Here is a 24,779-nt window from a genome sequence, read left to right as displayed (position 1 = left end):
AACGAATACCAGCTCCTATGTATCCTCTCATACTAATTAACGTCAACTACACTGACTTCCAAATGGTGGTCTTCTGTGCCAGGTACCTAGATTACAAACCATTATCTATATTGTCCATGCGTACAACGAGAGTACCCTCGTTCTATTTAGTCCTGGTGCAACCTTTCAGGAATAACTAATTGTGAAGCAACAGCCAGTTATTCTTTTATTTTACACTGTAGCAGTACATGCATTATTCAATAGGAAATCGTAAGTGAATCTGGCAGGGAAAAGGTTAATGTCCCAGACATAGAAGGGTTCACAAAGTAACGAAATGTTACATGCTGCTGCAAGGACTAGTGCACACAATTACCTCCAGACACACATGCTCATGCAATTTGGTGTAATATATATATATATATATATATATATATATATATATATATATATATATATATATATATATAGTGTGTCTGTAGGTGAGGATGGGTGGAGTTGTAGTTGTGAAGGATTTTTGGACTTTTTAGGAAGTTGTTGGGAGTCTCTTGCATGCTTGTGTAGTACAAGGGGGGGGGAGTGGTGGGTTACTTTTCCTGCGATGTCTGGATGCTGTGACTTCAGCACAAGTAGCAATGATCCTGGAAATGCAGTCAGTGCAATCAGATCTGTATTGCACATTGTCCCTGGTGCAGATGATTTACCCAGGTTTTGCATGGAGAATGCATAATAAATGCCTCTATTGTCTTGATGCCCGGGATAGGGGGGGATCTTGCACCCATCTCCAGTGCTGGGGGGTGGGAGGTGCCCCCTTTGCTTTGCATCACACCCTCCTCTTGCAGCGCTAACTAGTCCTGAACTTGGTCACCCTCTGGCATCACTACTAACTAGTTCTGCCAAAATTATGGGATGTGGTTGCCACGGCAACCAGACTGGACGTCACAATCTGGGCATGTGTATTCCATTTTTTGTCTCTTTCTCTCTCCCTCTCTCTCTTTTATTTTCAGGCTGAGGGATTTGGGCAGAGAGAGAGAGAAGGGGGGATAGTTTTTCCTTAAAAAAAAGAAAGAAAGAAATAGGCAGCCATCTTTCTTAAAAAACCTCACCCATATTCACAGCCTGATCAGAGGAGGCTGGGAACCCCCCTGGTATCCTATGGGTTAATAGCTGGAGAGGTTTGGGGGGGGCAAAGAAAAGGCTCAAGATTGCAAAATAAACTGCAGTCCATCAGGGGGAGGGAGCCATGAGGGGGCCACTGGGGAATGAAGAGGATCCGATGGAAGAGATGGAGAATGAAGACCTGTCAGGTATGGGAGCATTTCTGTTGCTTTGGGTGCTGCCAGTGCCGTGCACGGAGAGGGCACAGGGCAAGGTGCCTGCGGGCGGTGGGTGTTTGCAAAGCCGGCTGCAAAAGAGGGGAGGGAGGGCACGGGAAACCGCCTTACTCTTTCTCAGGATTGTTCTCCAGTTTAAAGTTTTGCGCGGTGGAAAAATCCCGTGCAGAAGGGCGCCTCCGAGAACCTAAGAGACACCAAAAAAATGAAAATCATTCTGTTAGTATTCATAGGTTCAGTTACTAAGGGGCTTTTACACCTAAAATGCAAAATTAGAAGCATGCATATTTCTGCACACTTTGCTGTGATTTCTTTTGTGTCTGTGATGGGCTTATTTTTATTTTATTTTTTTTATTTTTTTTGGGGGCAGGGTTGAACCCCCCCCCCCCCCCCCCTTACATATATCAACAGATAGACTGAGGGGGAGAAAAATGGCTGTGATCTGCTTTGTATTACTGTATGCACCTAATTTATGCACTGAGTTGGGTCTGTGGATGTCAGTGGCTAACTGTGTTTGTCTCAGCATCCCTCTAATTAGCACTGGTGCAGCTTGTCAGATGAGCTTCACTTCTCCCTCTAACCCATGTGTCATTAAGGGTGAAAATGACATGGATATTGGATTAAAAATGATCTGATACCATGCACAGAGCCAGCTGTGTTTGTGTTGATCAGGATGGGCAAGCATTGTGAGCCACCATCAGTGTATTGTTAAGCCATGTTGATTTTTTTTTTTTTTTTTTTTAGCATAAACTGCGACATCTTTTCTGTTCTATATACATAGCTGACATTTAGACATCATTTATCATGTAAATATCAAAATATTTATATGTTTACCTAGGTAATATTTTATATAATTTATTTAGCAATTACTTCACTGTAATTCCATGTTTCTACCCTGTTGTGACAGCAGTAAATCAAGCAAGCCCCTGATTTGACCCTTTACTGAGCATTAAAAACCCTTTACTGAGCATTAAAAATCCTTTCTCCAAGGTAAATTTCTTTACAATATTTGTCATTAAAAGGGATACAAAGGGAGAATCCCTATATTTTTCTCCTCATTTCACTACAATGATACTGTGTGTAGTGGTTCAGCTTCGCTAACTAACCACGCCTGTGTTCCTCCATGTGCGTAGATTTTGTAAAAAAACGCAATCAGTGTGCAATCACACAAGAGTAGGACCTAGACAGCTTCTGCTGCTATCAGGAAATACAGGGGAATACATTGATTTTAGTAATCCAAAAATGAAAGGTTAAATTGAGTTTGCAACTTGATCACCTCTCCTGCAATGTGTTTAAAAGAAGTCAAAATGGTTAGGGGACATGGTGGCGACATAAGTTTTATAGATAAATGTTTAAAATTCAAAATTGAGTTTATTAAGCCATTCATTGCAACTGTTTTTTTGTTTATGGAACTTGTCATCTGTTTAAAAACAGATTATAAGAGTATTGTAAATATTTGAAAATTATTTTGTGCAAATCTAGCCTCCCCCCTTACTGTATGTGTTATAGGTAAGGCATTGCAATTCCATTGTGACGTAACAATGCAAGAGGTGGGGGCATGTTTGTGGTCACGTCATGTCTGTCTGATTTTCTTTTTTCACTAGTTTTCCTTAAATACCTCTATAACTTCAGGATAAATAAACAAACAAACTTTTTTTTTTTTTTTTTTTATTATACACATTTTGTTCCTTCTATAAATGTATCTACCTATTATAATAATTATTATAAATGTTTTTTTCTTTTTACTACTGGTAGAAACCCCCCTTCCCCACCACCTATTTTGGTCTTTAATGTACTGCACTAAAGTCTTCTTTTGAAACTTTCATGTACCTACTGCTGTATCTGGTGTCATACCCAGTTAGAAATAAATATGAGAGTAATGTTCTGTATCTGACCTTGAAGTAAGACGGTTGTACTTAGACTCTTATGAATAATTATGATTTTTTTTTTGTGTTCCGGAACCGCTTTTAAAGAGACGTTCCCGCATAAAAAGATGGTGCCCCCCCCTTTCTTGAGCTTTAATCAAGGAAAAGTTCAGGCATAATACAATATGCTAATCAGTGTGATCTAATTGAATAGTATTGTTATTGCACCACTTATTGTTACCAAGAAAAGGAAGCCAAACGTTTTCTAGTTCACAGCTTCAAGCTTATGTCGTGATGGAGCTGTTTAGGATTTTCACTGGAAAAGTCATTTAGGAACTGTTCAGGGGGAGTTTCCCCAACATGTAAAATCCCAATGGCTCATCGTCCTGAGACCCCTTCTCTTATATATCTGCTTAAGTGGCGTCAGGAGCCGCCATCTTGTGAGTTCAGCTAGACAGATGGATCCACCCGGTAAGATATAAAGTTGTCATTGGAGAGTGTTCTCTAAAAGCCACAACGAATACTAATCTATTATAAGAAATAATGCACACTTGAGGGGGGGAGGGGGGAGGATTCAATTGTCGGAGATGTGGTACCCGCACATTGCCGGCAATTATAGTAGAAATCTCCCCTAATTTTCCCTTGCTTATAGCAACCAATCAGATTCTAGCTTTCATTTATTTAGTACTTTCTACAAAATGACAGCTAGAATCTGATTGGTTGCTATAGGCAACATCTCTACTTTTTCAAACCCACAGCTTAGTAAATCTAGCCCCTAGTGTCTTATTGATGTTCACTCTGTCGCATTTGCCTTGTTGATGTCGCTATTTCCTAGTTTATTGATAGGCTAAATATTGAACAAGCTCCAAAAAATTGCTCCCACCACAGTGTGTAGGCGACAGGTCCATTTTAAGATATCTACACACAGAAATGCGATTATTCTGCCACGGTTGGGCAGCTATCCATTCTCAGGCCGCCTGCCCTTTTTGGTCATAAGTTTAATTTTTGCGCTTATTAAACGCCACTTCCTATATTGTTTGTTATTTAAATATTGTCCCCATTTTCCACCTAAGGCTGCAAAAGCAGCTACTTTCAGTTTCCCTGCAAACCCTTCTCTTCCTAGTATCACTTTTTTTTTTTTTTTTTTTGCATTGACCTTCGCAGTCGTGACAGAATTTACTACCCGGTTTTCTTTTTCTTACAAACATTAAAAAACGTGTCTACTTCCACTGCATTTCTTTGATTGCATCTAATGGCAAAGCTTTTTACAGACACTGATTGGCTTTGGGTGATCCTCAATTGTAGCGCATGATAAGATCTGGTGATTAGTGCTTTGTGAAGAAAGTGTAGTAGTTTAAGGACCTCAGTAAGACCCAGGCTTGATTGCAGAAGAGCAGTCATTTCGCAGAAATGGTGTGAGTGATGTTCTTCCTAATGTTATAGCAATTACATATTACTGTGGTCCATTCCTGATTGGACTAATTTCTGATTCGGTAGAACCAGGTGCATCAAGCTTCTACCAAAATCCAAGCTTTTGTTTTTGCAGAGCGCTTGTTATCTGCCCAATGTCTGTCCAACCTGAGTTGCATCCAGCTGCATGGTGAACTGCAGCACAGAATATTTAAGGATATGTGCTGTTTCTGTGCACTCGTGTTTAGTTTGGATGTATTTGGCCCCCCCCTGCCCAAATTTCTTGATGTAACAGCTCTTAAATGTTGTGCTTTTTCCCCAATCATTCATTCATTTTTTTTGGGTTAGCCAATAAAGGTATCACTCCTATAATACTTTTGTCTTTTTTGACACAAAAGTATTTAACATCACATAGATTTTTCTGGCTAACACGGTACTGCAACAATAATAATAACAATAAAAATATTTTTGCTACACATTTTTATACAAAGAAACACTTGTGGTTATTTTTTTTATTTTTTTTATGTGGTGCACTAGAGGAATACAGTTCACCGCAAGTAAAATTAAGTAAGAACTCTCCAATAGACCTGGTAATTGTTGGCTGCCGTTGTACAAGCACTTTGTGAGTGGTGTTTGGTTAACGGTGCAAATCAGTGATAACGCCACAGCTACCAATTGGACATTTGCTTGCATTGCCGAATATTCACTGCACAGATAAAAAGTCATTGCTGGAAAAAGTGGGGAACACACATCGACTCTCTTGATGAAAGATCTCTCTTACTTTAACTTTAAGTAATGCTTAAGTGTTACTTAAAGTGTTAAGTATTGCGCTGTCGCTGCTTAGCAATTTCTACCCATGATCTGGTAAATGAAGTAGCGTTCTGGTCTTCTCCCAGAGAAGTATGTGATAGGAGGGGCTGTGATGTGCCGGAACAAAAGTGAGCTCAATTATTATTTTTATTATTACCATTTATTTATATAGCGCCACTAATTCCGCAGCGCTGTACAGAGAACTCACCCACATCAGTCCCTGCCCCATTGGGGCTTACAGTCTAAATTCCCTAACATACACACAGACAGAGACAGACACACAGACTAGGGTCAATTTGAAAGCAGCCAATTAACCTACCAGTATGTTTTTGTGCCCCAGAATGCCTTGGGACTGGTATTCTGGAGCGCATACATACATACAGGGTCCAAGTTGGTTGGTATACCCGGCCGTCCATGTGCTGTATAAGAAAACGTGATTCATCAGACCAGGCCACCTTCTTCCATTGCTCCATGGTCCAACTCAGGTGTTCACATGCCCGTTGTAGGCTCTTTCGGTTGTGGACAGGGGTCAGCATGGGCACTCTGACCGGCCTGCGGCTATGTAGCCCCATACACAGCAAGCTGCGATGCACTGTGTGTTCTGACACCTATCATATTAACTTTTCCAGCAATTTGTGCTACAGTAGCTCTTCTGTGGGATTGGACCAGACGGGCTAACCTTCACTCCCCATGGGCATCAATGAGCCTTGAGTGCCCATGACCCTGTCACCAGTTCTTCAGTTGTTCTTCCTTCGACCACTAGTAGGTACTAACCACTGCTTATCGGTAACACCCCACAAGGCCTGACGTTTTGGAGATGTTCTGACCCAGTCATCTAGCCATCACAATGTGGCCCTTGTCCAAGTCGCTCAGATCCTTAAGCTTGCCCATTTTTCCTTCTTCCAACACATCAACTTCACTGACTGTTGACTTGCTGCCTAATATATCCCAGCCCATGACAGGAGATAATCAATGTTATTCACGTCACTTGTCAGTGGTTTTCATGTTGTTTCTGATCTGTGTATTTGACCTATATGATTTACATCCTCTTATCCTTAAAGTCTCAAGTTTTAAGTAACACCGAAGCGCTACCTAAACAAGCATTATGGGCCCCCTACGTATCTTTCTGTATAGCTTCTCAGGCTAGGTACACACTGAAGAATTTTCTTTCCGACCTGTTATCTACAACAATTGTTCCTACGACTGAAGGTCCGACTGGTCGGGTGATTCATGTGTACACACTATACATAATTTATCTTCAGATCTGTGTTCTTCATCTGGTCCTCTAATAGTTTAGCGAATGACAGCACAATAGTCATTAATTCATTCATTTCTTTCACACTGATTAAAACCGCCTTGTTATAACTATCCACACATCCTAACGAATTTCGTTAGCCTTTGTTACTCTGAAACAAAATATTCAGTCTCGGAACGAAGAAACAAACTATTCCATCTACAGCACTCTCTACATTTAAGTCACCGGGACATGTTCATTGCCGGCATCAGCTGAAAAGACAGCTGAAACTCTATGGAGATTGTGATTCTGAGTGCATACACACTACACGATCGGAAGGTGATTGGAATGAGAGTATTAAACAGTACGATCAACCAAATGAAACGACAGTCGGCACTTTGGGGCGATTGTCATTCATCGTGTAAGTATACACACTAACGCTATATGTGACCGACTGGTCGTTTATCGGGAGATTGGCCCATACAGTGAAACCATCTGAATGCTATCGCACCCCGTACTCTAACTGTGCCCTGACCGACTAGCCGGTGCCTGTCGGCAAAAACTGCTTTAACGGCACAATTCTGTGCCGAGGTTGAATGATGTCAACTTATAGCTCTGTCGCACACAAATAGAACATTTTGTACGTTTTCAGCAGAACTGTGTATTCTCAGTTTCTCAACTTTTATATTTTAAATGTTTATAGTTTTAAGACCACGTACAAACTTTTTTTAAATTTTTATATGCATTATTAACTCTATGTAAATGGATGTGACTGTAATAATCACTATTCTAAGTAAGTCCATTCCCATTTTGCATTGCAGTACAGTTCTTCAGAGCGTGACTTGATCCAGTTCCGTCACATGTATACACGTTCGAAACAATTCATTGATCTCTAAACAAGACTTTATGTTTCAAAACTATATACTTAAGTGAACTGGAATGGATGAGGTTTTTTTTTTTGGTTTTTTTAAGTGCCATTATAGGTTTAGCAGATGTAAGTTCTGAATGACCACAGGGGTGCTGGAGATAATGCACTGAGCAATACTTTTAGTAGGAAGCCTTCTACATAATGAAGGCCATCATCCTACGGGAAATCACAGTTCCTTGAGACTAAATGCAATACAAAATTATGTTTTTTTTCTAACCAAGTCATGCGTAAGAATACACCATTAGTTACTAGAGAGGATAAATACCATCACATTGTAAAATGTTATATACATGTAGTAGCCAAAACATAGGCTAGGTACACGCTGGAGCGTTCTCGTTCAATACTTGGGCAAATCAGCCGACATACGACCGTTCGGTCGGAAGTCGGGTTAGTGGGTATAGTGACACGATGGTCAAAAGTCGTCCCAAAGTGCCGATCATCGTTTCATTCGGTTGGCTGTACTGTTTAATATTTTCCGACCAATCACTGACCGATCATGCAGTGTGTATGCACTCATCATGCTCACGATCCCCATAGAGGTTACAGAGTCGGGCTCTTTTCAGCGATGAATGTCCTGGTGAATAAATGTAGAGAGTGATGTAGAAGGAAAAATTCATTTGTTCCTTCTGAGACAGAATGTTTAGTTTCAGAGTCACAGAAACGAAATTCGTTAGGACATGTGGATAGTTATTCAAGGCGGTTTTAATCTGTGACAATGTGATAATAATGAATGAATGAATATTGTGCTGTCATTCTCTGAAGACTAGAGGACCAATGTAGAGCACAGATCTGAAGGTAAATCGTGTCAGTGTATATGTATGAATTGTCAGACTGATCGGACCTTCAGTCGTAGGTTCAATCATTTCAGATAACACGTAGTTCGGAAAATTCTTCAGTGTGACCTATTAGTGAGCCATATGTTCCAAAGCTAATTGAGTTTTGTGAAAGTAAATGAGTGTTTAACCTAGAACAGTGTGATTTGATTGATAAGTGTATGTTGGGAAACCGTAAGATACCTTATGCTGAATTAGTACTGATGCAGTTTGGCAGGCTGGGACAGTTTGAAGTGAGGGGGAGAACTGTGATCAGGCAGTGGGTCTAAAACAGAATTGAAGACATTTGCTTATCCATTCACATCCCTGCCTGCTCCAGTGGAGCTTACAATCTAATTATCCAGCCACAGGCTCGGGAGCAACAGGGCCATTTTAATCAGAAGTCAGTTAGCATACCAGTGTGTATCTGATTGGAACCCAGCGTTGAAAGTCTGCAATGCTTGCCACTGTGTTACCTAGATGCCCACCCAGTGCGCCGTTGACCGCTACGCAGTTATTTGTGTAAAGTACTATATATTTATGTGGCAGTTTTTTGTTTTTTTTTATTATTATTATTATTTTTTTTTACAGTTTTAAACATTTTCGACCCTGACACAATCAATTGTTTTTTAGTTTATTAGGAATACAACAAGCCAAGGGTTTAGTTTGAGATAGGCAGAAATCTAACAGTTATAGATGTGGACAAAGTACTCGGTATGTAAAATTATAAATAATTTAGCGTTCACCCCTTGGCTCTTTTATTGTTTTATTGTGCAGTTTCTCCCCTCTACTTTGTTTGTTTTTCTTTTTATTGAAAGGAGACCTGGGGGGTATATTTACCAAACTGCGAGTTCGTAAAAGTGGAGATGTTGCCTATAGCAACCAATCATATTCTAGCTGTCATTTTGTAGAATGTTTAGTAAATATATCTCGTAGTGTGAAAGAACAACAAATCATTTCGAAAGCATTCAAGTTACATTGATTGTTTTAATCACAATTATCCTTCTTACTTAAAAAAAATAAATAGAACTGTATAAAACTGTAAATAAGAGTTAGCTGTTGTGTTTTATTTAATACAGAAAAAACCTTGGGTATACCTGCATTGTAGTTGTGTTTGAAGATGGGCGCATGGAAAATAATTTTACATTAAAGCAGCATTTTGAAACATTTTATTTACAACCAAACCCTGTTCTGTGATGGGCACTTTTTATTTGTATGGAAAGGTCCGTTAAGACTTTCATCATCATCACCATTTATTTATATAGCGCCACTGATTCCGCAGCGCTGTACAGAGAACTCATTCACATCAGTCCCTGCCCCATTGGGGCTTACAGTCTAAATTCCCTAACATACACACACGAACAGACAGAGAGAGAGAGACTAGGGTCAATTTTAATATCAGCCAATTAACCTACCAGTATGTTTTTGGAGTGTGGGAGGAAACCGGAGCACCCGGAGGAAACCCACGCAAACACGGAGAGGACATACAAACTCCACACAGATAAGGCCATGGTCGGGAATTTAACTCCTGACCCCAGTGCTGTGAGGCAGAAGGGCTCACAGCTATGAAATAGCTGTGTGGATGAATAGCTAAATAAGTCAGCCATACGATCTCTCGGCAGCAGGTCGCTATGTTAGGAGGGAGGGGCTTCTCTAACTGAGCAGACAGGTACTGGCTGATGGACGTGCAGACTTGCTCTGTATAATTGTGCAGTGAATTGATAGATCCATACACTGGGTGAGAGCGAGTCATGTCACAGCAGACTAGCAAACTGCAATCTTGGTTCTTTCTCTAGCATCAGATTGGATTAAGACACTGTCCTAAAGACGTGGATGGGAATTCAGCTGCTAGTTTCCTTTGTGTCAGAGGTGCGTCGGAGACGCGGCTCCTTATTTAATTAGCCGCAGCTTTGACCGTGCTAAAATACACGTTGAGCAGGAGTTTAAATCTACTAACTTGTTTTCATGTTTGGCACTTCTAGCTCTCCGTTCTCCCGTTGTAGATACAGTGATCAGTTGTTACCTGAAGTGCCACCAAATAAGTATGTTGGGTATCGTGCTTTAAATCCGCATTATCCATGTTGATAAAGTGCTATAACTGCAATTAAAAAATAAATATATGTATAATATATTGTACCAATCCTGTTTCACAAATTTAGTTTTGCTTCTTAATAACGTGAAATAGAGCTCTTATTTTATGTCGCAACTTAAATTATTTTTGATTTAATCTATTTATTTATAATATTTATTTCTTAATAAGGCTTCGTACACACTGAGGATGCAATTCTGCATTTAAGAGGTGTTTCTAATGCTAAAGTTAAGTGCAGGTAAATGGATGTTGCAGTGCGTCTTCATTAACGCCTTTTCTATAACAGTGCGTGTCAGCCTAGTTGAAAGCTTCTATCCATCTCAGTAGGAGCGCATTGTAAATGCAGCGAGATGGTTTAGAAGCGATTACAGAGGCGTTGGCACATGCGTTTGGCACTTCCCGTTTTGACGCGTGTTTAAAAAACGCTCTTGAAAACGTATCTAAATGCAGCACGGTGGCTCAGTGGTTAGCTCTTCTGCCTCACAGCGCTGGGGTCATGAGTTCAATTCCCGACCATGGCCTTATCTGTGTGGAGTTTGTATGTTCTCCCTGTGTTTGCGTGGGTTTCCTCACACACTCCAAAAACATACTGGTAGGTTAATTGTCTGCTATCAAAATTGACCCTAGTCTCTCTCTCTCTTTCTCGCTCTCTCGCTCTCTCGCTCTCTCGCTCTCTCGCTCTCTCTTTTTCGCTCGCTCTCGCTCGCTCTCTCGCTCCAATAGGGCAGTGAGTGAGTTATCTGTACAGCGCTGCGGAATCAGTGGCGCTATATAAATATATGGTGATCATACATCAACCCAAAGCAGTTTGTAAGTTTTAAAGTGCTTTAAAAGAAATGTATTGCAGATGCCAGTGTGTACGTAGTCTAGAGCTGACATACGTATGATTTCATGTTTTAAAATTAGGCTTGTGTTTTGCATTCTGCAGTGCATTCGCACATCTGCAGTATTAGTAATCTCTGTTCCTGACCTTGAGTCCTCGCACGGTCTGTAGAAGCAGTTTCCTTCTAGATATTGAATCATTTGGCTGACATAATTTATGTCTCCTGTGTACTCATTTGTATTCTTATCTCCAGAAACTGCCTCTCTCATTCATAACTGGAAGAGGCTCAATCACTACATTAAAATAAGTGTTTAAAGAGTTTTTGTTTGATGTTGGGATTAAATTTAAAGTGTAATTGTCCCCTGTACGCAGCGGAGGCAGCCATTGGCTGGGCTGAATCAAGGTATTATTCATGTAGCCAATCGCATCACTAGAAAGTACTTCAGGGATGTCACTGGGTTCTAGTTAATTGATGGGATTCGCTGTCATGGATAATGGTTCAGTCCACAAAACGTCTGCCTTCCCTATGTGTAAATATAGAAAATGTGTTACTATTTACCTTTTTATAGTATCTTAATTTGTATATGTCACCATTGCATACCGGCCCGCAGTCCGGTTTTACATGGACTTTCTACATATTTTTTGCAGTGCTGTGGCACAGTTGTTAGCATTGCTGTCTCCTTGGGTCATTGATTTGATTCCCTCCAGAGTCATGTCTTTGTGGAGTTTGTATGTCCTCCCCGTATTTGCTTGGGTTTCTTCTGGGTGCTCCAGTTTCCTTACAGTCCAAAAGCATACTGATAATTGTTTTTTTTTTTTATAATATGAACCCTAGTGTGTATGTGTGGTAAGGAATTTAGATTGTAAGCTCCAGTGGGGCGGGACTGATGTAAATGATTAAGTATTCTCTGTGAAGTACTGTGTAATATGATTGGCGGTATAAAAATAATGATATTTTTGGAGACTAGATTGTGGTATAGTCTCATTGGATCGGGTTATAGTTTGTTTTCTCCTTAATATCCAGTCTTGGGACATTGGCAGCTGTTGCTTTGGCTATGAAACTATGGCTAGGTACACATTGATGAATTTTCCGACCAACGTGTTATCTCAAACGATTGTACCTACCACCGAAGGTCCGATCAGTCTGACGATTCATACGTACACACTGACACGATTTACCTTCAGATCTGTGCTCTTCATCTGGTCCTCTAGTCTTCAGAGAATGACAGCACAATATTCATTCATTCATTATTGTCACATTGTCACACTGATTAAAATCGCCTTGTTATAACTATCCACATGTTCTAACAAATTTCGTTAGCTTCTGTGACTCTGACACAAAACATTCTGTCTCAGAACTAACAAATGAATTATTCCTTCTACAGCACTCTCTACATTTATTCACCGGGACATTCATCGCCAGCATCTGCTGAAAAGAGCGCGACTCTGTAACCTCTATGGAGATCGTGAGCATGATGAGTGCATACACACTGCATGATCGGTCAGTGATTGGTCGGAAAACATTAAACCGTACGACCAACTGAATGAAACGATGATCGGCACTTAGGGGTCAGGGAACTTTTTTACCTTTTACCCCCAAATATATTTAGATACACCCTTGATTTGAAAGGAAGAAAATCATATATTATTAATGATTGGAATTCCAAATTTTATTGAATCTATTCAAAATTTCCTTGAAAGCTTCAACTTCAAAACTTCAGGTTTTGGAGAAATGATGTTGCTTCATTTTTGATACGAGAGCATCAATATTGGGGCATTTTGATGTCAGAGCAATTTGAATACAGTCTTCAGCGTCCAATCGATTTCTCTTGTTTGTTTTTATATTCATTAGAGTGAAAAATCCTTGTTCGCAAAGGTAGGTTGTTGCAAAAGGCAGCAACGTTTTGACTGCTTCCTCATGTGCAATTTTGAATGCCTTTGTAGCTGTTGACATCCAAAAATATGACAGATCTGCTTTGTTTTCAAATGCAACACGTGCTTCATTATTACATCGAAGCTCAAGAAGTGCCTCTGTCAACCCTTGAGGCTCTTCTGGTACAACAGCAAGTTCACATATAAAGGGGTCTACAATCCAACTGACAGCATGTGAATCGGCAGCATTACCCCCAGGAATTTCATTTTTACCCCATTTGGGGTAATTTACCCCTGTTCCCTGACCACTGCTTTAGATTATTGTGTCACTACACACACTCACACGATATCTGACCAAACAGTCGTATGTCGGCTGATTGGAGGTTTTTCGTGCAATGATGGGGCCAGTGTGTACCTAGCCTATGACTAAAAGGTCTCCTCAGATAATAACGTACTGATGAGAATAATGATCAGATTAAGGGCTAGATTTACTAAGCTGTGGGGATGTTGCCTATAGCAACCAATCAGATTCTAGCTGTCATTTTGTAGCAGGTACTAAATAAATGAAAGCTAGAATCTGATTGGTTGCTATAGGCAACATCCCCACTTTTTCAAACCCGCAGCTTAGTAAATCTATCCCTAAGACTCTACTTATAATTAACATAAAGCAAATGTCTCTAATGACACAAACTGCATTGTTTATATTTATTAGTTATGTTTATTTTTTATGAGAGGAATACTCATTTCCATAAGGATTTAAATAAAAAAAAGGATAAAAAAAATATACTGAGAAATAATCAAAATGGCTAAATAATTATTTACACACATTCCAATGTTCCTGTTACACAATTTGCAGGTTCTGGCTTCAAATTCCCCATCAGTGTTTTTCTAATTTTTATTGTCCAGAGATTAAAGCCAACATACTATGATTTTGCCCCCCAACAATTCGAGTGTCTAAGACTAAGGGGTATACAGAGACTCTCGGCGCTTTGCCTTCATTTTTTAAAATGGCGATTTTTACTAAAGACCAGGCCCATCGGGCTTTGTCTTTAATAAAATTACAGCTTTAAAAAAATGACAAAGCGCAGAGAATCGGCGGTTTATCGGAACCCCCCAGCTTAGTAAATATACCCCTAAGTTGTTAGATTCTGGTACCCTTTGTGGGGAAAAACAATGGCTGTAAACAACCTCAAAATTGTTTGTTGATGCAATTTCACTTATGTATAAGTAGGCAATGCCACGGAGCAAGTGACTATACACCATGACCGTGGGAAGGGGAGAGGGGGGGCGGGTAATCGTTCAATTTCACATAACTTACATGCTTGAATCATACAACATTTTGCATGGTGTGTGTGTGTGTGTAGTGAACTTGATGTCCATATGAGGGGTTCTGGATCTCTGAATCAAATATTACATTAGGTAGTGAGAATTATATCCAATATCTAGATTTTGTACTGTGCAGTTGATCAATATGCAAAAAACCAACAACCTAAAAAGAAAAAAAAAAAAAAAAAACAGGGACAAATTTTAAGACCTGGGACAGCCCCTGGGAATTAGAAAGATTTAGCAACTATACCTACCTAGTAAGCATTATAATTTTGGGACCAGTTGTGAAAATTATATTAAAATATCACATTCTAGAGAAGGAGAGGGGGCAGTATTAGGATAACGAACGGTGATTAATGATACCGTTCAGTATAGAAGCGCAGACTGTTTTGTCGCAGTTTGTTCTGGATGTGAGTTGTGGATTCTCCAAGGTAACCTGGGCTTTGTATTCAGTCTAGTCTGTGTCTCCCCCGGGAGCAGCAACGTATGCATCATCAACTCTGATTATATTGGCTTTGCAGCTCACTCTGATTCCTGGCCTATTGTCGGCTGAGTACGGCACAGTATAGATAATACTAGTACAGGTTTCACTTGTAATATCAGAGTATGGTGCAAAATAAACATCATGCATTTCATTTTTATTTACTGGTGTATTATATGTAGATTACAGATGTATGAGTCATGGATAGTGTCATAAACTGGATGTTGTGTAGACACCTTTAGACAAATGATTGTATTACAGTATTGTGAAAGCAGTTTTATCAGTGATAAGTTATAGTAGGGAGTGTATAAGGAGTTTGGGTATAAATTTAATGGAGAGATGGAGCTCATTCTGAGATACCCTTAAGCACTTAAAGGACAAGTCCACCCAATGTATCCCCAGTAAGTAATAAAATGAGAGACAGATATTTTTCTCCTGCTTTAAGTACCATAAACCTCATACTTTCCAACTTTTCCTCGTTGGCCCCCTAAACAATTGTCTCAATTTTGGCCAATTGCAACTAAGATGATACAATATTTGCGTCATTAAGCCCTGCCCCTGCCACTTATCTATTGCAGGGACGAGAATTGGGAGGATGCCCTGCTCTCCTGGGAGCCCGGGAGGTCTTTCAGAAATGCTGGAGTCTCCTGGACTTTCCCGGGAGAGTAGGCAACTATGCGTTAAAGAAAAGCAGCTAATGAATCTCTAGAGACTGAAGTGTCTTACATTTCTGTCTCCATTACTGAAGTCATGTTGTCTTACCTGTCAGTCTTTGATTAAATCTTGGTCTCCATGAAAATGGCCACCTCCATAGGCATCAATACATGGACAAAGGACACAATTTCTGAACTGTGTCATCATGCCACAGATGGCGAAGCCAACCACGTCTTGTACTGGCTCAGCATCAGGGAGAATGCCAGACTCTTCAGGGAGTGAAGGATATCACCCCTATTTCAGGGAGTCTCCCTGACATTCAGGGAAAGTTGGCAAGTATGATAAACAGTGACTTTAAACACACTAGTAAGACACTTGTAATTAATGTTAGTAAAACACGTCTACTGCTATGACACTAGAAACCAGTGTGTGTAATGTCCGCCTGCTGTTAGACGTGCGGGATATACATTCTGTTTGTGTTACGGTGTTCAGAATGCATCTTGTTCTGTCCACTTTGGTTTATCACAGGTATACACACTAAGCCTAGAGGGATCTTGAAACGCCAGTAACGGGCGCCAGTAAATGGCTGCCCCCACCATGAGGCAGATTCAATTCCCATGGGAACTTTAGTGCAGTGTGTTAAACCGGTGTTATGGTACTTAAAAAGTTGTTTTTTGTTGCCTCGGAACTCCTATGAACTGTGTGCAAAAATGATCGATCATTTCCAGAAACATTCCATGGAGACACATTGATATGTTGATATATATATTTTTGTAGATGTTTTCAAAACTATTCTGCAGGATATTATATATAAATATATATATATATATATATATATATATATATATATATATATATATATATATATATATATATATATATATATATATATAGTGTGACAGACACTTTGAGGATACACTGTGATTTGTGAATAGAAGTTAAGATGGTTCCATTTTTAGTCAATTTCCTATTCTGTGCATATGTCCTATATAATATATTCTAATGAATACAAGGAGAGGAGAAGTAATGGGATTCTGAATAATAAGGAGGGACTGGCTTAGGTCTCTCTTACATTTTGCTGCTGTCTGATGGGCATTGACCTTTCTTTGGAATAGTCATTAATGTTACGGTTCCAAGGGATGGTGGGGGGTTCAGTACCAGCAAAATGCACCAACATCCACCTTCTGTTCCCCAAGTTGCAGTCCCGATAAGTGGTTAGAACATTGGGATGAGGTGTTGGAGAGAACCGTTTACATTCTGCTGTCTTCTGTTTGTTTAGATGAGGACGACAGGGCTATGGAAGCCATAGATGAATTCTTCTCTGAGGAACAAGTCATCGCGCAGAAGAAGAAGAAATCTAAAAAATCAAAGGAGAACAAAGTGACCAAGACAAAGAGGAGAAAAAATGAGGTAAGAGGAGGGGTATGTGCAGTGTGTGCGGTGCGAGCGCTCTGGGTAAGAGGACGCGAAACATCCTCTTGTTTTGTCTTGAGAAGTGATTTGTCGGTAGGAGATTCACCTGGCACCTTGATCTTACTGAATGTGTTATTTATTATACTACACTATATTGGGCGTTTATATTTATTATATTATATTTATTGTTTGTGTTACAGAGTATGTTCATCGCTCCTTTTGCAGTTTTGATGTATCTTCTTTACATTCATTAAATGTGTGTGGTAGAGTACAATAAGTTTTGTCTTTTTTTTTGTGTATTAAAAATGGTTATAGTGACCAGTACTGTATCCTAGGTGTTCAATAGCTACTTTTGCTTGGGGAGTACTTGCCTTTAACAACCGTGTGCAAGTAAGACTGAAGCTATATATATATATATATGTGCTGACCCCCGTGTTTTGGTTTTGGATGTCGAGTTGGTTCTAAAACGTCTTCGTGTTTTAATTTTGTTGCAGGTTTTGCCCAAAAATCCTGAAAGATTTTGGTTTTGGGACTGTATTTAATTAAAAATTGTGAAGAATAGGTAAAACAATGTGATTTAGAGCTGTTTTTGCTCCTATATTTACTATTTATAGCATTAGCATTCCTTTACAGTCATTTACAGTCTAATGATCTGTTCACAATTGTCCAAATTTATTACTAAATAAGTCTGAAAACATGAACTGTTGGCAGCCATTGAGGACTGAGTTTGAACACCTCTGAGCTATATGATCCAGTCATACACCAATGTTGGTCAAAGGGTTGTTGTCTTGTGTGAACTGTGTAGAGGTAACCTAGGGAGGGTAAGAGGCTGGTTGAGGAATATTATAAGCTTGCCCGAAGAGGTGAGTTGTCAGAGAACAGTTGTGTGGATCCTTCTCTGTCTGTGATGTATTCATACCAGCTGAACCCTTAATTAGAGGGGAAGGTGCTGCAGTGGAGAGGGCATAAACAGTGTTTCCATCTGAAAACTAAATTGAACTTCGGAATTTTTTATGAGGGTTGATGGTGTTGGCTTATTCCAAAATTGAGCTATTGTTGCCAATCACATGTCTCTGGCACAGTGGGATTTGGGGAGGATAGTGACGTAGGAGCGCTAATTCAGGTGAGGAAGTTATTTGTTAGTGATTTTGCTGATTAGGTTGAAGACTTCTGTCCTAAGAGTCTGAATTGCTGGGCAGCTCTAGAGTCTTGAATGCGTGGGCCATGTCTTGTGAAGTTTGGATGGGGTCAAGTATAATCCATTAATTCACTGTATCACCATTTCTGTGTGGTTTAGGCACCTGGACATGCGATAGGCTTTCTCAGATATATCTTCCCATTGTGCTATAGAAAATTCTTTGTGTAGGACTGTTTCCCATTTCAGTTGAACGGGTGATTTCTGTGGGGTGTCAACCAGTGTCATAAACATATACCATACTATTTGTTAAAAGCAAGGTGGGGGGGGGAATTAATGTAATCAAAGGTGTTGCTTGTTTAGAGAAGTGATCCAATGTCTGATTTAGAGGTATTTGTAGAAATCACGGTCCGGAAGGTGGAAGTGATCTCTGACTTCCGTGAAGGATAGAAATCCCTCTGTATTAAACAGATTGTTGAAAGTAGAGATACCTTTAGCATGCCAGGGGAAAGGTTGTGGTCAGGGATAAGCTTGTCTCGTGTTTTAAGAGAGAGAGGTGTTTGGTAGGGACGACTTGGTCTCTATTAATGTAACTCTATCCCATGCTGCTAGCGAATGTCTGGTTAAATTAGATAAAGTATCCTTAGGAGGTCCCCAGAAATTAGGGATCCATAATAAATCTTCAATGTGAAAAGATGGCTAAAAGGCCCTCTCCAAGTCAACCCACAGTTTCTGGTGTGGTGGAAGGGACCAACACTTCAGCTATGACAAAGGGCATGACTCATTCTTTGACGGGCAATACGTAGGGTTTGTTTTTCCTAATATATGAACCCATAATTAAATAGAGGTTGTGTAGGAATATGAAGGGTAACGTGCAAGAGATACATCATTTTAGGAACCAACATCATTTTATATGCCGCAAGTCTACCGGACCAGGAGACGTCCTGGCACATTCATGATGTAGTAACGTTGGTAAGTGTCATTATTAAAGAGGAATCATTTGAATCAAGTATAGCGTTTAAATGCGGAGTAATTTGTGTTCCTAGATATGATATGGCAGAAGTTTTCCATGTGTACTTGTTTTTGAGGTATTTTAGCTTTCTCTTGGAAAATGTTTTATCTTGAGAGCATCAGATTTTGTGGTATATAACTTACAGTAGGAATCATTGCTGTATTGTTCTAACATCTCGTGTTAGGATGACAACGAGGCCCCCAGATCAGTAACAAAAAGTAACGTCTTCAGCATTGAGCAATGTTTTTGTGAAGTGTTTCTCAAATTAATAATAAGGAGGGTTTGGGAAAGTCTAATTTTTTCAGCTAGTGTCTCAATAGCTTGGATAAAGATAAGTGGTGATGGTAGTAATCCCAAATCCGTCCGACAGAAAACCATTGCTAAATACTCTGGCAGAGGGATGATTGTAAGGGGCTAGAATTGCTTAAAAAATTTCATCCTGAAAGTCAAATCAGACCAAAACATGTCTCCTATTGTCCCACTATTGTAGTCGGTCGAGTTATTTCTCTGCATCGAGAGAAATCGCCAACAACACCCTCTGTGTTTTGTTACCTGTTCAATTATATTAATTACTCTTCTATTGTCTGACGCCTGGTGTCCTGTCACCTGGTCTGGGTGTATTAATTCCGAAATGATCGGATTAAGCATATTTGCCATAAGATTAGGATAAATCTTTATATTGGTATTAAGTAAAGCTATTGGTCTATAGTTGAGATAGTTTGTGGGGTCTTTTCCTGTCTTGGGTATGGTTACGTTTTGTGTCTCATTTCAGTCGGACTGTTCCCTCTCTCTGTACCTGCATTATATAATAGTCAATTCTGTTTGGAATGTGGTACAATTTGTGACCATGGGGTGTTAAGAGCTAGTCCGATGTCCAAATCTTGCGTTGGCAGTTTTAAATCATGCAGAAACTAGCCTATATCGCTTATTCATGGCCGGAGGGGGGGCGGTCTTTGCCATCTTTCAAGTTATATAAGTTAGCGTAGCAAGAATATCACCATATCCTGCGGGTTAGAAATCTTTAAGCTCTTATCAGTAAGATTTTTTTCGTTGTTTGGCTCGTTGCCCTCAGGGGCGGACCCAGACATTTGTCCTACCCTGGTCGATTTTAGAAGGGGGCGATTTAGGCCCCGCCCCCTTTCTGTGTTCTAAGGCTGCCGGCGGCTGCACACTATGTGCAGGTCCGTTCAGCAGTGAAAGTGTGCTGTCCTGCTGCTCTGATTGTGTTTAAAACACAATCAGAGCAGCCGGGCAGCATACTGTCCCTGCTGAACGGACCTGCACAGTGTGCAGCTGTCGGCAGCAAGCCCCGATCGCCCCCCCCCCTTGGATCTGCCACTGGTTGCCCTCTTAGTTTCCCAGCCACTAATATGCCTGCTCTGTTGCCTAATTTAGAGCATTTTGAGTATGCGCAATGAAGAGTTTTTCAGTTGGCGTCTTACTTGACTCAACTTATTCTTGACCTCAGTAAATGGGTGAGACTCATTTTGGGATTTAAGGGCTGTAAGGTATGGACCTGGGAACTAGCCAAACAAAAAATTATTGAAGTACCTTGTAGAGTCCATTTGCCTGACTAGATGAGATCAATACTTAAGTAAGAATTATGACCTGAGAAGAAGTATGTATAATCTCTCTCCCCCGGTGCATTGACTCTCTGGATGTCCTACAGATCATACTACGTTGTTGAGGGACCTATAAGAGCTGTTTTTTTTACGGGAATGTGGCATTGTGGATCTGTCTAGTTTGGGATCTGGTATAATATTAAAGTCTCCTAGAATTATTAAGCTGCCTTCTTTGTGTTTATCAATTTCACCAAACATGTCTCTCAAAACCGGTATCTGTCTAGAGTTCAGGGTATAGATAGAGACAATAGTTACTAATTTATCTTCTATTTATCCTGTAAGAATCAGAAATCTTACTGTTTTGTTTTGGATTTGAGTGTAAAAGAGATTTCTCAACTGGCTTCAAGGGCTACCATATTACGTATGAGGGGACCATTTAGTGTGAAACAGGTGGGAAAATTGTATTTTTTTTAAAGCAATGAGAGATACGCAGATCATTGTCATCACGTAGACTGTAGTAGTCTTATGGAAGTACAAGAAATATACCTCCTGAAAGCCAATATAGGATGCGTCTCTAAGCGGCTTGCGTGTGCACACACAGATCCGCCTCTCAGGATGCAAGGTTACCTTTAAATATGCACGCGAGTATTGTGACAAAACACATTTTTAATATCCCTTTCACATTGCCTCCCACCCCGGTTAATTCCCGGGTTGACTGGGTTCACACTGAGCTCGGGCAGAAGACCAGGGTCTGCCAAAAAAAAATGAATGGAAACTGTTTACTTACCAGTAGACAGGTGGTATTTCCGCTTTGATGTCCAGCAGCTGTAAAATCTGATGTTCAGACGTGTATAGAAAGAAATGACATTGCTTCTATGGGCCAGCTGAAAATTATGCTTTTAAAGCGGCAATAGGCGGACTCTACGCCTGGATTACATTATACAGGAGTAGGGTCCACCTATTGCCGCTTTAAAAGCATATTTTTCAGCTGGCCCGTAGAAGTGATGTAATTTCTTTCTATACACGTCTGAACGTCGGATTTTACAGCTGCCGGACATCAAAGGGGAAATACCACCTGTCTACTTGTAAGTAGACGTTTTCCATTCATTTTTTTTTTTTTTTTTCGTTTTAACTCTTTCACCGTTCAGACTGGAGGCTACCGGGGTCGGACCCGGGAATAACCCTCCAAAAGACCTGTGTCTAATTCCCAGGTCATCTGACTGGGGAATTAGACCTGGACCCTTTCATACTCTGCCTCAACCCAGGTCGTAAGGGCTTGCCCCGGCAATCACCCGAGATTTAGAGGCAGTGGGAAAGAGGGTGTAAGTCATTCAAATGGACTTCTTTTCAACTGTAAATTAAGCTCTTATTGTAATGTTGTCCTTCTTTCTCTGTAAAGACTCCGTCTGCTGAAAGGTATAGAATTAGCATTAAAAGTTGTTATTCATATACATCTTTTGTTTCCCCCTGTGAATCAATATGTAGCTGCTTCAAAGTTTTCTGCAATTGTAGAATTATCTTTGCTCTCAACATATATCAATAGCAGCCACTTTTAGACAGATCACCATGAGACCCCCAGCTCATCCACATCAGTTCGCCATGGTGATTAGTAAATACAGCTTGGAGACTGGTCCACAGGGACAGTCCTGGCTCTCCTTATAATGCTTCTGTCCCAGACATTGAATGCTCACATCGTCTTTCTGAAGAGAGACAGTCTGGCAGCAAAATAGAATGAATCCGCTGCACTCTGACGGTCTGTGACATAGTGTACCACGGGGGCGGGTGCCAGACGGTCTGTGGCATAGTGTACCGCGGAGGCGGGTGCCTGACGGTCTGTGACATAGTGTACCTCGGGGGCGGGTGCCAGACGGTCTGTGGCATAGTGTACCGCGGGGGCGGGTGATAGATGGTCTGTGACATAGTGTACCTCGGGGGCGGGTGCCAGACGGTCTGTGGCATAGTGTACCGCGGAGGCGGGTGCCAGACGGTCTGTGACATAGTGTACCACGGGGGCGGGTGCCAGACGGTCTGTGGCATAGTGTACCGCGGAGGCGGGTGCCAGACGGTCTGTGACATTGTGTACCACGGGGGCGGGTGCCAGACGGTCTGTGGCATAGTGTACCGCGGAGGCTGGTGCCAGACGGTCTGTGACATAGTGTACCACGGGGGCGGGTGCCAGACGCTCTGTGACATAGTGTACCACGGGGGCGGGTGCTAGACTGTCTGTGGCATAGTGTACCGCGGAGGCGGGTGCCAGACCGTCACTCACATGCTTGCAAGAGAGACATGATCTAAGTGAGTCTAAGGTTATCAGTGCAGCAGGCTTGAGCTAGCTGGCCTCTACTAACTGCCTCGACGCTCCTGAGAGCCACCTCAAAGACTGCACGTGGGTCATTTTTTGTCTCTTAGATATCGGCCTCTGCAGCCCAATCCGAAACCTCGCCGTAACCATTATAAAGCCCTGGGGGAAAATTGCTGCAGTTCAACTTGAAGAACTAAGGGGTATATTTGCCATGGAGGCACCTGATTGGCTTTTCGTAACGCACTCCCTGTGGGACTGATATTTTTCCCAAGAGAAGCCCCCCCCACATTGCTGCTGTTTTGGGGAAGGGGAAGGGGGACACAGTTAATCAGAATTTATGTAGTTGGATTTGGTTATTTTGTTTGATTGTTGTAGGCAGTGTAAAATTCTGTGTTTGACATTTTGATTGATGTTTAGCTCTTAAAATTGGTGCAGATAGCGGGACCTGCAGGTTCTGTCTTATTGTATGGTACAATTGTTCTCGCACAAAGGTGTCCTTAAACCCATTTACACTGCGCCTTATTGATCAAATTCCCTTACTGATCCAGTAGAATCAATTTTTCCAGTACTTTGTGATTCATGAGATATCTTTTATCAAAAGCATGAGGCATAATCTGTCTTGTATGTAGGTATCCAAATAATGACCCAGCTTGTATTATTTTTGAAGGGTATTTCAATTTCTGATATTTTGGATAAAACAAACGTCTAAAATCACAAGGACAAGAAGACAGACTGAGATGGATAGCATAACATTACACACACCGACACCCGGCCAGGGGACAAGATCCCAACTTGTTATGACCATTAGTGAAATATTACATAGTCACCTAATTGCCCATCTCTGAGATGGAGGGCGCCCTGCCAAGCAAACCAAGCAGGACTGCCAAATATGAGAGAATGTTGCAGGTCACGCACTACGTAGAAATATTAGTTTGTAGAAGGGCTACATTAAATCTGGTGAGATGTTCTGTTCAGGGGAATGAAGTAAGATTTCTTCCGTCGCACAAACCGAAGACTAAGTGGCAGAGGAACATATTTTTACCGGATCGCCAGTTAGATACAGTTAATAGAGTTGAGCTGATAAGAATAAAAGGCACCATAGCCAAATTCTGTTCTCTTGTGCTAGAAATGAGATGACATTTGTCTGGTCAACAATCATATACTTTAAAGTGCCCTTTGTTGTCTGCACACAGTGTAGGCAGACATTTTGTGGGCTGGAACAGTATTCCTGAGTGGATTGGTTGCATTAATAGTGATGTCACTGGTTCCTAGTTATTAATTGAACTCATGACCCCAGTGCTGTGAGGTAGAAGTGCTAACCACTGAGCCACCATGCTGCCTCCATAATGCCGTCCAGCAGATCATTATGGAATCTAACGTGGGCTGTCTTCCTTTATACGTCAGTGCTATATGAAGGGACGCAGGGGAGAACGTGATGCCCTGGTGAAGGCAGTTTCGGGAGAACCCTAGTTTGTGTCTGCTTACTACATAGTGCACAAGGTACTATATCAAGCCTGGACGATATGTGGCTCTCTGGGTGTTGTGAACTACAAGCCCCAGCATGCTTTGCCAGATGATGCCCAGCTGATAGCTGGCGGGGCATGCTGGGACATGTAGTTTTGCAACACCTAGAGTGCCACAGGTTCTTCTGACCTGTACTATATAGTAAAGCAAAAAAAAAAAATAGTGTAATGTGGTATTGGTATTCTATATAAAAATTAGATATTTTTAATTTGAACCT

At 40.9% G+C, this 24,779-nt stretch overlaps 1 protein-coding gene across 4 annotated transcripts in view; it reads left to right on the top strand.

The window, feature by feature from the left end:
- The first annotated feature begins 838 nt into the window (after window positions 1-838).
- CHD5 (chromodomain helicase DNA binding protein 5) overlaps window positions 839-24,779 on the top strand; it is a 142,458-nt gene continuing 118,517 nt past the window's right edge. For 2 of the 4 annotated variants that reach the window (XM_075190057.1, XM_075190058.1), the window contains exons 1-2: window positions 840-1,283; window positions 16,894-17,024. In XM_075190057.1, the coding sequence (XP_075046158.1) occupies window positions 1,220-1,283; window positions 16,894-17,024 (195 nt within the window). In that variant the 5' untranslated portion in view covers window positions 840-1,219. Of the gene's footprint in view, window positions 1,284-16,893; window positions 17,025-24,779 lie in introns of all 4 variants that reach the window. The other 2 variants (XM_075190056.1, XM_075190055.1) reach the window with 2 other exon arrangements.

This window comes from Mixophyes fleayi, chromosome 11, assembly GCF_038048845.1.
Source record: "Mixophyes fleayi isolate aMixFle1 chromosome 11, aMixFle1.hap1, whole genome shotgun sequence".
Lineage (NCBI taxonomy): Eukaryota > Metazoa > Chordata > Amphibia > Anura > Limnodynastidae > Mixophyes > Mixophyes fleayi.
The sequence above is the reverse complement of the archived record's forward strand: the minus strand, read 5'-3'. Positions and strand labels throughout refer to the sequence as shown.